We start from the raw sequence: 12,432 nt of genomic DNA, 5'->3' as shown, positions 1-12,432 counted from the left end.
TCATTGCATCTGAATATTCTGGTTTTCCTTCAAGGCTTTTGACTTCCCCAGAAACTGTTTAACACTGCAGGAGTTCTGTGAGCAACCTTGTTTTATGTCTTCCCATTTTTGAATTGTAGTTTAGTGAAGATAACCATATGTAATGCACACACTTTTCATGAGAAATTTAGCTGAGCATTGCAGTGGGTAAGCATTTGTTGTGTATCTTTTTGCCTTTTGCTTGCCTATTTGTAAGTATTTATTCTTTATTGTCTCATTATTGCAAGCTCAGTTACGTTACATCTTTTTTCCATTCTGAACAGATGGCTATGACATCTTGATGGATCCTGGTAAAGATGTAATGAATTATGCTTACATGACCTCTAACACCTTAGTTCTATGGCAAAGACTTACCAAATAATTTGTTTTTAATTTCCTTTGAAAGTTTTTGCAGTTCCTTTGTTCCCATGTGATAATATGTGGAAATACGTAATAGCCCAAACAGGCTGACACTCCTCATAAGCATGAAGCCTCACAATTCACGCTAGTTGGTATCTGAAATTCTTCTGACTACCCTCATTTGAATGAGAATTTTCCTTGAGCCAAGAGGTCTCTTTGCTTCTATTGATTTCAGTGGAAGGGTTGACAACTCTTATCTAACAGACCACTTAAATGGAAAGAAAATGGAATGACCAAGACTTTTACTCTGAAAATGAAGTTTCTGCAAAACAGATACATGGGCAGATATGTGGACAGATGCCTTTCTCATCAGAATACATTGTCTGAACAGTTATTCCCAAGAGTTTGCTTGTGTCAACAGTCTTAATGTTCCTCCCTCAGAACAGATCAACTTGCAATCTTAATACTTCTCTTCTGGAGTGTTGTTTCCAATATTTTTGTGGGTTAAACCAGCAGCCTCTGGCATGAGGGTTGCTGAAAAACCTCCTCAGAGCTCTCATACCAGGACCAAAATCTGGTTACAGGGTGGTGTGAAGAGACACTGTGGTTCTGCTTTCAGACAGAGATGATGTCAGTTTCATGCTATTGTTTGACAGATTTTCCCAGATCTAGCTGAAGAGAAATGTAAATTTTTCCTGTAGGTTTCATGCATTAATCTTTATTAAGATCTTCTTGCTCTGAGGAATAGCCCTTTTACAACAAACAAACCAAAAAACAGAAGGTGGCCAGACTTAAGGCTGGAAATGCCTTTTCCAGATTGAGCAGTCTTGAAATTTGTATTGGGGAAAAAAAAAAAAAAAGAAAATAAAGAACCACTAAAATAAGTACTTTAAAAATGTCCAATATTTATAAATTTTGATCACTAATACATGCTGCAATAGGATCTGTGGGTGTTAGATACATTTAAAAATCAGTATGGTCATGTAAATAGACAACTCTGTTTGAACACTTTTAAAAACAAAATAAGGTCTATGTTTATCCCCTTGCATGATTATACCTACTCAGTGTAGTTTTTGAATAACTCTAATCTGTACTATTTAATTTAAAAATAGCATTCAGACAAATAATTTCTTTGTTGGCAGTTGAAGACCCAGCGCCACACCTGGGTGCCACACACCTACCCTACATGTTCCTTTAAAATTAAAGTCTCTTTAAAATTAACATTTGATGTTTTGGATGGCTGTAAACAACATTTGTGTATGTAACAGCATAGAATAAATACTTAAAATCTCTAAATTAGTGAGTGATAGAATAGCATGCGGAGTATCTGCCAAGGTCTTGACTGATATGCAGGCTTCTACCTCCTATAGGCATACAACTGAGTCCTTAAATCACTTTTGTCTTTTCTTACCTTAAAAAGTAATCAGCAGCATCCAAAAGCCTTACTATGTTTTTCTCACTGTATTTTGAATAATTACTGGTTTTGAGAGTTTAGCCCATTATCAATACTACAGCAACCTTTTTATTTCTTGGTCATGCCAAATATTGTTGGCCTAGTTCAGAGTTTGGGAGACATCACTGCCACCCTGCTGACTTACCCAAGTTCAGTGGAACAGCTGTAATTTGCACATTTCAGCAGAGAAGCCTATTGAGCCTTTTTTTTTTTTTTTTCTTAATGTGGAAGCTGAGAGAGTTCACTGGGTCAGAGTACAGACAGAAATCAAATCTTCAATGAGAACATTCCTAAACACACAAATTCATTATGAGGATTGAAACTGAATTTTACCAAAAATTTCAGCTATGTGAATTTACTATAAATGATGATGGGTTTGCTGCAAATTTCTCATTGTGTGAGTTGGGCATATTTGTGTTTTAGTATTCAAGCCAAGTTACACAATCTAACAGGAAAGGTATCATTAAAGTTAGGTTGATACAAACTTTATCTCTTTTTTTATGCAATCCTGTCAACTGGTGTTTCATGAATGTGATTGAAAGAAAATTTTATGCTTTTTCCAATGATCTGAATTATTTTTATGGTAATGACTATTCCAGGTCACATTGTAATGACTTGATGACATGTGTTTCCTGGTTCTCATCCTGCAGGATATGATAGCTCTTCCTTAGATAAGAATTTTCAAATATTTATTTTGTAACATTATGCCATGGTAATTAAGACAGAGAGGAGGAATTTTTTGGCTCTTTGAGTGAAATAAATTGTTTTCTCTACAAGTTTTAGCTGAACTATCCCACTGTCCTGCCAAAACTTTGTCCTTATCATTGGTTTCTTCTCTTAATTCTGTTTTTGTTTATATAATGTAGGCATTGCTGTGCATAGATTTCAATTTCAAAGCTAGAGAAAAACAAATCCAACAACACCTTGGTTTAAAATAACATAAAGCTTATTTGTTAGAATTAAGCCCAGGAGAAACAGCATGCCAATCATGCTAATACTCCATGGCACTCAGAGGTCATTTGAAAGAAGATTAGGCTATTTTATGAAATTACAGATTATTTAAGGAAATGTCAACATCATGATTGAAGATACCACATCAACCATGGAAAAGAAATAAGCTTCACTACTGACCAGAATGAAAACTCAACTACTTCCTCAAGCTATCAATGTCTCTTGCAGTCTTTCACTGTTATTAACATTGTCCTCTTCCCTTATTTTCTCCATAAATGTCGCTGCCATTACCCATAGGCTGCAACGTTGTCCTATAGCTGATGTATGCTCATATTGTACTAAAATACAATTTCAATGGTCCTTTCTAAGTTTCATTTCTTTTTTACTATTTTCAGAATGGGTTTGTTTACTACTTCATATGTTTCTGTATTTTCTTAAAATGAACAGCATAAATCAGAAAATTTCCCCTTCCAAAGTTTTCTGGGGATCTATTTCTGTGTGCTTTGTTTGGCGGTACAAATTTGATGCCTTTTCAAGCTAGTGCTGGAAAATTATTATCAGGTTACCCTTAATTTTTGTTGATGCATTTCTGCCAGGCAGTAGTAATAATCACTGTAATAGTTTTGTTTTTTGAACTTTCTTTACTGTTTTTATTTGTACTCTCAAAGGCAGCAGATGGCCAGAGGAGTTAAATACTTTACATTGCAGTGTTGTCTATGAGTAAGGACATGTTATTGTTTATCTTAGGCTTGAGCATGAATTTTTTTGCAGGTTTTCTGCACTTAATACAAGCTTTTTCTGCAACAAAAGCAATTCTAGGGGGTCAATTCAGGCTGCTTGTTAAAATTAGTGCTAGAGATGGGACGAATGTACTATAAAATTCTGCTCACAAAGCTGCCTGTTTTTCTACAAGAGAAGCATGAAACATTACACTCTCAGGTCATCACCACAGAAAAAATATCCTTTCCTGAATTCTCTTGCTCTTTTGGCTCACACAACAGCAAATAGTGCACTGTATCTTTCTTTGATTTTCATATACAGAAAGGGTGGAGTATTTCTGCATGCTTTGCCATTCAGATATTCCCAGTGGTTCTATTTTCAACTCAAAATTTTTGAATTAGTAACAGATGTCCTGATTCTTTTGACTGAAAAGGGGTGAAATTTCCCCTGTATTTTAAAGAAACCTTTTTACACTTTTATTCATCATTGAACCCTGAGACCCTGAGTCTCTTGAACTGTAAACAGTATCTTACATCACAGAAATCTTGCTGCAGTCAATGGGAACTTATTCTGATATACGTAGGATGAGGTACATCAGAATATATTTAGAATGACTTCAAAATGGAGCTTAGGGACCAGTAAGGGGTAACATCCCAGTATTGCACGTCTCAGCCTGCTTAGGCATGTTTTGCCTATTTCTTGCCTAAGCTTCACTGATGTAAATGAGTATAAGACTTGGTGATGCTGACCCTGAAAACAATGTATTTCATGCATATGAAATGAGAAAAATGTGTTAAACAAAGCGGAAGAAACTGTAGAAACCTGGAGTAGGAGAAAAACCTTACACCAGAATTACAAATCAGGAAGCCTGGAAAAGAACTGGTATATGTGCATATGTTACTTGTAATGCTGTTCCATTGGCATAAAACATAGAGAAAACTGTGGCACTGCAGAAATCCTAGGGATTATTATAGCTCTTGTTCAAAATGGATTTGGGGATCTTGATAGCTCAGAGGCAGAAAGGCAAACTTGTGGGTAGGACAAAAGAAAAACTCAAGAGGGGGACAATCAAAAAATAATCAAATTCCAATTTAAGGAATATAATTGTTCAGGTTTAGGTTGCAACCTGGAGGTTGAATTGAAAGTTGAGATATTTTGCATTCTTCACAAAGTTTGAGTGTTAGAGTCCTTCTCCTTTCTGCTCCTGAACTATCTTTATTCCTGTAGTTTATTTAAGTGCAAGTCTCATCCATTCTTCTTGCTTATTTATTGTCATATATGTACTGGTGATAACAGAGATGCTGGCATAAGCTCTCATTCTCCTTAAGCCTTTGAATGTTTTTGTTAATAATAATACAGATACAATGTATCTTACTTTGATATATAGATCATCCAGCAGTAAGAACTGAAAATAATACAGATTGTAATATTTTTCTATAGTGATTTTAAAAGATTTGAAGGCCAAATAAGTCTTGACATTCTGGTGCACAAAAGGAAACCAGCACCATGTTGTAAATGTAAAAAGGCACCAACCAGTTGTGCATGTCAAATTCTTGCTTTACCTAAAAGGGTATGGAAAAGTATTTGTTCATGCATTATTAAAGAAGCCTAATTTTTTTTCTTCCAAGAATATTGGAAATATTTGAGGTATACTTAGTGCCCAATGTGAAACAGATGGAAGAAATACAGAGGCAAACTCCATTGTGCTGTTGTGAAAATACCACTGGCTCATGCTTAAGAATATTTCTCATATTTTAAATTTTCAAAGTTCAGTTTTACTTATGGACATTTAAAATTATCTTGAGGAATTACATAGCTCAAGCACTGAGACTTGAGAGAAGTGATGTGAAATATAAGTAATTTTTCAGAGAATAAAAATCTTTTGTCAAAAATGCTTTCCAATCAGTTGAAAACCAAATTTAGTCTTCTCTTTGCTTTAAGACCCCTGGGCTGACTCGCTACATTTATCTAAAAAGGATTTAAATAAGTGCAAAATCTCTATCTTTTGATGATTCTGAAGAAATTCTCCCTTTTTTTTTTGCCTTGGGGCAGGAGGAAAGATGTCACTTGGATGTCAGGAAGCTTTTGAACTTTTCAAGCAGGACCATGCTGATAGTATAACAATTGAGGACAACAAACAGCTTCTGAAGCAGAGGTGGGTGTCATAGAAAAATACATCTGGGGGAAGATATCTGAGAGTTCATTAGCAGTCTGGGCTGGAACACATAATTTTACTCCAGACATCCCAGGCTTCCATTGAGGACTCGTTACAGGGCCTTCACATTTTGTTGCTTAAGATATTCCATGTTCAGAAGGCATTGGGTGGTGATAGAAGAGAAATCTGGATAGAAATTAAAATAGCATGAGAAATCTTAGTGCATATTTCCACTGGTTTTATTCATCTTCACAGCCATGTTGAAGCAACGTGGCAATGACATTCATGATCAAGAATTATCTAGGGGAAGTAAAATCCATGGGACTGAATCAATTACTGCAATTTCCATTGTCAAAAATGCTTTACCGACTTCAGCACTGAATCGGATAGTAAGCTAGATGTTTAACATATGCATGTCTGGTGTCCCTAACCTGTTTGCCAAGTGATTTTATCTTCTTTCTGCCAGTTTTGCATTCACAAACAGATATAATACTTTCGTCCTCTACATTTGTTTTTAATGTTGGCAAAACACTTCATATGTCTGGTGAAAATAGTGATAATGGCAAAACATTGAAAACATGGATTTTTCATACAGATTTTAAACCTCACAAATTAAACCACCATCACTTGTCTATGTTGGTTGGATAACAGTACTGCTTCACTGTCAGCTTTTCAAGTGTTAACCCTCCTAGTACTGCAAAAGAAATGCACAGCTTTGAGATTGCAGATGCCAAAAGTGAATTTCTCAATCTATATTTGTAACTAACATTTCCCCTAAGTATGGGAAGCTTGGGGGTATTTTCTTTGTTTTCTTCTGTTTGGTTCAGGAAGGTGTTTGTTTAGGCACGCCAAGTCTTATTTATTTCAGAAAAATTGAGGCAAGAAATTATCTCCACATCTTTGTGACTTACTCTAGTTCTTGCTATTTATCACTTCTCTCAACTCAATAACTTTTTACCTGGGCCTATACCTCAGCCACAGGAAATCAAATTTCTAAGGTATTAGATGTATGTAAGCATTTATCCATTTAAACTGGATATCTAGCAATGCCTTTCTTCTGATCAATTTATCAGATCATGCCACAGCACTGCCTCATCACTGCATAAATTATTACACTGCAGTCATTTCTGGTGTTGTTATTCAATAGAACACTTAACAGTTAACAGCATGATAATGAGAGTAGTACAGTTCTGAGCCATGCTCTGCCCTTCCCCTAGCTAATCACAATCCTTCCATATTTTTTCTGTATGTTATTACTATGAAGCAAACCAGTATTTCCTTCTGGTTTCAGAATATATAATAGAGATTAGCAGAATCTACTAAGTTCAGCGACAGATTTGCTTTCCTTAAAGGACAAATATTCATACTAATACCTTGTGTAACCCCTTTCTAATAGGCATCAGCTGATTGCTGAAATCAGTGCTAATGTGAATTTTGGTGCTTTGAAATAGGCAGTTTCCCCTGCCATTTGCAGTCATTTTTAGCAAAGATGCTTGCCTCCAAGTTTACTGAGTTCATTAGAATGGATGTGTATCAAATCCAGTCTGTAATTTGGAATGCAGCCTCTCAACTACTAGTTACACAAAAGCTCTGTTACCCAGCCAGTGTTCAAATTGCACAGGAAGAGGAGTGTGGACACCACATGTTTAAAGGTTACCATAGTTTCCCTTTATATGTAGACTTCTCTTGTTAATAATTTTGTTTATAGTTGCATAACCACTTCTGTCATACCACAAACAGTGTTTGGTTCAGAAATTACTTATTTTTAGCTCTCTTATTTTTTCTTTTGGGTATTTTGGGTAGATTTTCTTGGTTTGCTAATTATCATAGAGTCAGAGAATAGGCTGAGTTGGAAGGAATCTTTACCAGTCATCTAGTCAAACCCTGCTGCAATAAGCAGGGATATCTTCAACTAGATCAGGTTGCTCAGATCAAAGTCAAGATTGACTTTCAATGTTTCCAGGGATGGGGTATCCACCATTTCTCTGGGCAATCTGTACCAGTGTTTTAGCACTCTCATTGTAAAAGATTTCTCTCTGAGACCTAGTCTAAATCTACCCTAAAGCACTACACCTTGTCCTGTCACCTTTAGCCCCTGCTAAAACATTTGTTCCCATCTTTCTTATAATCTCCCTTTAAATATTGAAATGCTGTAGTAAGGTCATCCTGGAGCCTTCTCTTCTCCAGACTGTAATTCCAGCTCTCTCAGTCTGTCTTCCTGAGAGAGGTGTTCCAGCCCTCTAATGATTTTCAGGGCCCTGCTCTGGACCCACTTCAATAGGTCTATGTCTTTCCTGTGCTCCAGAACTGGATACAGTGGTGTTGAATACATTGAGTGCTGGTGGCTTGGTGTGCAGCTGCACTTCGAGCTCTGGTTGGCAGGAGCTCAGGCAAGAGGCCTTGAACTGGCACTGACACTTCACATAACAAAGGACACAGGGACCTGGTGGTTCCAGCCGCTTGGATACACACTTAGAGACACAGTAGGTGCCCATACCTCAGGATGAAGGACAAAGACTTTCATGCTTCTAGATTGTGAGGGTATAAAAATCCAGGGTTTTCTTTGTTCAGGGTCCCTCCTCAGAGGCACTAGCTTAAGCTGTTATCCTGCTGTTGCATCATGATTAAATTATTTTAAGGACTCAAACATCTGAGTCTCTGCTATGGGAAACTTGGGGTTGAGCGAGTAAGGAAACGTTGTCTAACTATGCATGGTAAGTGCAGGGGGTCAAGCAGCTCACTTGTTGGCTCACTCACTGCAAAGGGGCTTTATTCCTAGCTCAGGTGATGAGAGTGTAACTCATTTTGGCTAAGAACAGGGTTAATTTTCTGTAGTAGCCATGAGGGGGTGGGGCCTGGAGCCATGCGGGTGTAACCAAGACCCTATTGTTATTCAATACCATGCTATGCCATGGCCAGGGCAGAAGAAAAGGATAACCTAACCCTAACCCTCTCTCATTTCAGAAAAGAGCATTCCTTTTCCCTTGGCGAAAGTGTAGCAGATAGAGTGGTGGGGTAACACTGGTCCCAACTGATGGGGGCACTTTGGGTGCAATGGCTGTGGTTGGGTCAAGCTCCAAACTTTCTCTTTTGCACACTTTTGTTATGAATATTGTTGCTGTTATTATTGATTTTCTTCTTTCATTGCTGTTTCCAGTAAATAGTTCTTATCTCAAATGATAACCTTTGCCTTTCTTGCTTCCAATTGGACAGGGATCAAGTCAAAGTGTGTTTTTTGTAGTGGGACTCCTAGATCAGAAAATGCCCTTCCTAAACCATTCTGGCCCAATCCCTACACAGGCAGCATCACTAAACTCTTCCTAGGTTATCCATCTGTGCTTCTACTGCCTGTGCATTTCCTGCTTGCACTTTAGATTGATTTGCAAATCTCAGTTCAGTCATGCTGGTGTATTGCCTTTCTTGCTTGATTTCTTGCTCCTGGGGTTTTGAGTTTTTGCATTTCATGGGAAAACATTCTAAAAGACCTAGTAGCTTTGTTCTATACCTTTGTCCCTGAAGGCAGTTTTCCACGGGATCTTATTGACTAATTCCTTGAAGAGCTGGAATTTTGCTTTTCTAAAACTTGGGAGCCTAACTTTACTCTTCTCCTGACCCATATCACTCCGAACTGTGAACTCCACCAATGCATGACCACAGCAGCCCAGTCTGCCTCCAATCTTGATGTCTCCAATTAGCTCATTACTTTGGTGACCAATAGGCCCAGTATTGTGCCCCTCTGGTAAGGCTATTACCTTGCTTAAGAAGTTATCCTCCTTGCAGTCCAGGAGTCTCTTTGATTGCCTACTACTTGCCATGCTACTTTTTCAAGCAAATGCTGACTTGTTTGAAGTCTTTCAGGAAGAAAAAAGCCAGTAAGCACGTCTCCATCAGCTGGAGCATGAAGGCCTCATAAATAGGCTCTCCTTGATCAGGCATCCTCTAGTAGATGCCTACCACTCAGTCCCCTTTGTTGCCTCATTCTCTGATTCCTACCCATCAGCTATCAGCCTGCTCAAATAACAATTGTTAAGAGACAGCTCTTCACACTCTGTCTGCCTCTTGGTTAAGAGAGCACCCTTTCTCTCCACTTGTCTCTTCAGACAATCTGTAGCCACTGGTAGGCAAACGGAAGTTATGGGATTTGCCCTACCAAGTTTCAGTAATGGCAACTAGATCATAGTTTTCTACCAGTGTGGTGACTTCCAGCTTCTTGTGTCTGTTGCCCACGCAGCATGCATTAGTGTAAAAGCACCTTAGTGGCCACTCCATCTTCTTAGAAAAGCACACCTTAGTTCCCTTTGAAGTATTTCCTCGGTGTTCCCCTGTTGGCTCCTACTGCCTCAGGAGCCCCTGGCACATCTCAGTAAGACATCAAGTGTGCATTATATCATTCTTATAGTAATTGAATGGTGAACTGTCTGTGAGCCTGGGAAGCTTCACTGTGAAGGTCACAACGGTTGCCTGGGCTGTGAAATTATTCATATAGATGTGATTACACATAGCCATACCTATAAAATATATATGTACTTTTTCTTAACTACTGGTGGAAAAATGATCAAAGGCAGTCAACTAATTAAATACTGAAAAGCATGTGTTATGTTAAATATATATATAAAGGAAAAAATTTGCTTTTGAATAAAGCTTTTCACCTACTATGTCAGAGATCTTCACAGGTGCAGTAGCTTATACTGTAACTCAGTAATGTCTCTAAATTTAAAAGTGGAAAAACTGATATAGTCAAAGATAATTCAAGTGAAACAAAATTGATTCAATTTGCCTTCAATTCAAGTTGCCTACAGGAAGAGTCTTTGTAAGACAGAAAATGTGATCTTCTACAGCTTTACAACAGTTCTTTTTAATTTTTCATCCATACATTAATAACTGCTTCCCTGCTTAAAAGAAACCACCCTGTGTTGATACCCAGAAGAATCAGATTTCTGCAATTTGAACTTTCTATACCTGACTTCCAGAGAACTTAATAATATCCTTAAAATATCCTATTTCTTAATGTGATCATGTTCTCTTAGGATTGTTTCTCTGAAGAGGAGAAAAATGCATCCCATTTTCTGGTGAAATATGCTACCAGGCAATCTTTACAGTTGTGCCGCTCCAATGTAATGCATGCTACACAAAGCTTCTAAATCCCATCTTAGACAATATTTGCAGTAGTAAAATTCTACTGAGCTTAGAGATGTGATGTAAATCTTGTTTCCTTTTTGTTGTTCTCCATTTTTTTTGTTTCCATTTTCTTCTTTCCTTGCTTTCTGTTTTTTAGCTGCTTAACAGTTAACTTTTTTTTCAGTACCTATGGGCAAGTTTCATGGAAAGGATGAGTTTATCTTGGGTCACTTGTTGTTGTAATTTCTAATAATTAAAAACAAGTGAATACTCATTTAATTCACTGAATGTCTCTCTCATTAGACAGCCTCTGAGTTTGTCTTAGTTTACATAATGAGTTAGAGATTTGTTTCCCAATATGTTTGTATTTTAATTACTGACATTTGCATTCAAAGAGTGAAATCTTTGCCAAAAACGCTTTTTCCACTGAAATTAGTGGCTAAATTCACTCTGGGGTTTCATCATGGAGTGTTTATCTTGTAGGTAATAGAAGCCATGATTTGGCAATTTCAGCCTTTTCTCTTGAGTGGTTTCCATGTAAGATATACATGAAGATTTTTCAGCTAACAATATAATTGTTTAGTCATCACTATGCATAACATCTTAATGCTAGATAATGTCACCCTTTTTTTTATTAAAGAAGTATTGAAAATAGCTTTGTCCCATTCAATATTAGAATCAAGTCTTGTGTATTTACCTGATTTATTTTGTTTGACTAGGATTGATAGTCACAGATGGAATCTGTTGAAATGTCATAAATTCATGCCAAGTTTCAGTTTATGTTATTGTGCTGGTTTATAAACTACGGTGTTTGAACAACAGATGCACAACCTATTCAACTATTGGCAGTAACTTATGAATAAAGGCTGGATAAATATCTGGCTTCAACTTTTGCAGATAAATCACCCCGTGAGCATGAATCAAAGTCAACAGCCAACATGAGATTTGTTTCAGGAATTAATAAGTAATTGATTAACTTAGTATGGGACCTGACGGAAAGAAGGAGAGAGGTACTTCAGGGCTGCTTTCCTTTGATATTTATGTAATCCTTAATGCCTGCTTGGGGCTCTAAGTTAACCCCAAGTAGTAACTTGAAATACTAACTTGTTCCAGTCTTATGAAGAAATGAACTAATTGAGAAGGGGAAATTTTTCACATTCCACCTTTGTAGGGAGAAGCCATATTTGTTTACTCTGTTTTGATATTTTTTGAGTTAGAGAGAATTAAAATTTGTGGATTTCTTCAGTTTCTTTGTCTAGATCAAGACTCTTCTAGATAGTTTCTCTTAGACCAGACAATCTCTCCTAATGGAAAATTGTTTTTAATTAGTTCTACTTACAAATGAAAAACTAATACTGAGTAATTTTGTATTTTATTATGATAAGCTTCTGGAACTATTTGTTATTTAGAATAATTATGTATCATTATGCTTGCATTGACAGGTTTGATGAAGCTAAATGCCTTGGAGAGAAATTAAATGAAGTGAGAAATAAAATAAGTGAGTATGTTTTTAACTTCATTTCACCTTTAGCTGATGAAATCACAGAATTCAAATGTATGGGAGGAGATTCAAGTTTCTAAAAGAAAAATGTCAATGCATTGCTGAGACTTCCAATAAGGTAAACTGTAAGCTGATGATAGCAGTAATAACTTTATG

The 12,432-nt window shown here is 36.9% G+C and overlaps 1 protein-coding gene across 1 annotated transcript in view; it reads left to right on the top strand.

The window, feature by feature from the left end:
* Nucleotides 1-12,432, top strand: part of KIF6 (kinesin family member 6) — a 152,369-nt gene that overhangs the window by 90,148 nt on the left and 49,789 nt on the right. The window contains exons 14-15 of the mRNA XM_041404401.1: nt 5,555-5,657; nt 12,218-12,273. Coding sequence (XP_041260335.1) covers nt 5,555-5,657; nt 12,218-12,273 — 159 coding nt within the window. The remainder of the gene's footprint in view (nt 1-5,554; nt 5,658-12,217; nt 12,274-12,432) is intronic.

The sequence above is a fragment of the Onychostruthus taczanowskii genome, unplaced genomic scaffold (genome assembly GCF_017590055.1).
Source record: "Onychostruthus taczanowskii isolate IOZ18803 unplaced genomic scaffold, ASM1759005v1 scaffold21, whole genome shotgun sequence".
Taxonomy (NCBI): domain Eukaryota; kingdom Metazoa; phylum Chordata; class Aves; order Passeriformes; family Passeridae; genus Onychostruthus; species Onychostruthus taczanowskii.
This window is presented reverse-complemented; position numbering and strand designations above follow the sequence as displayed.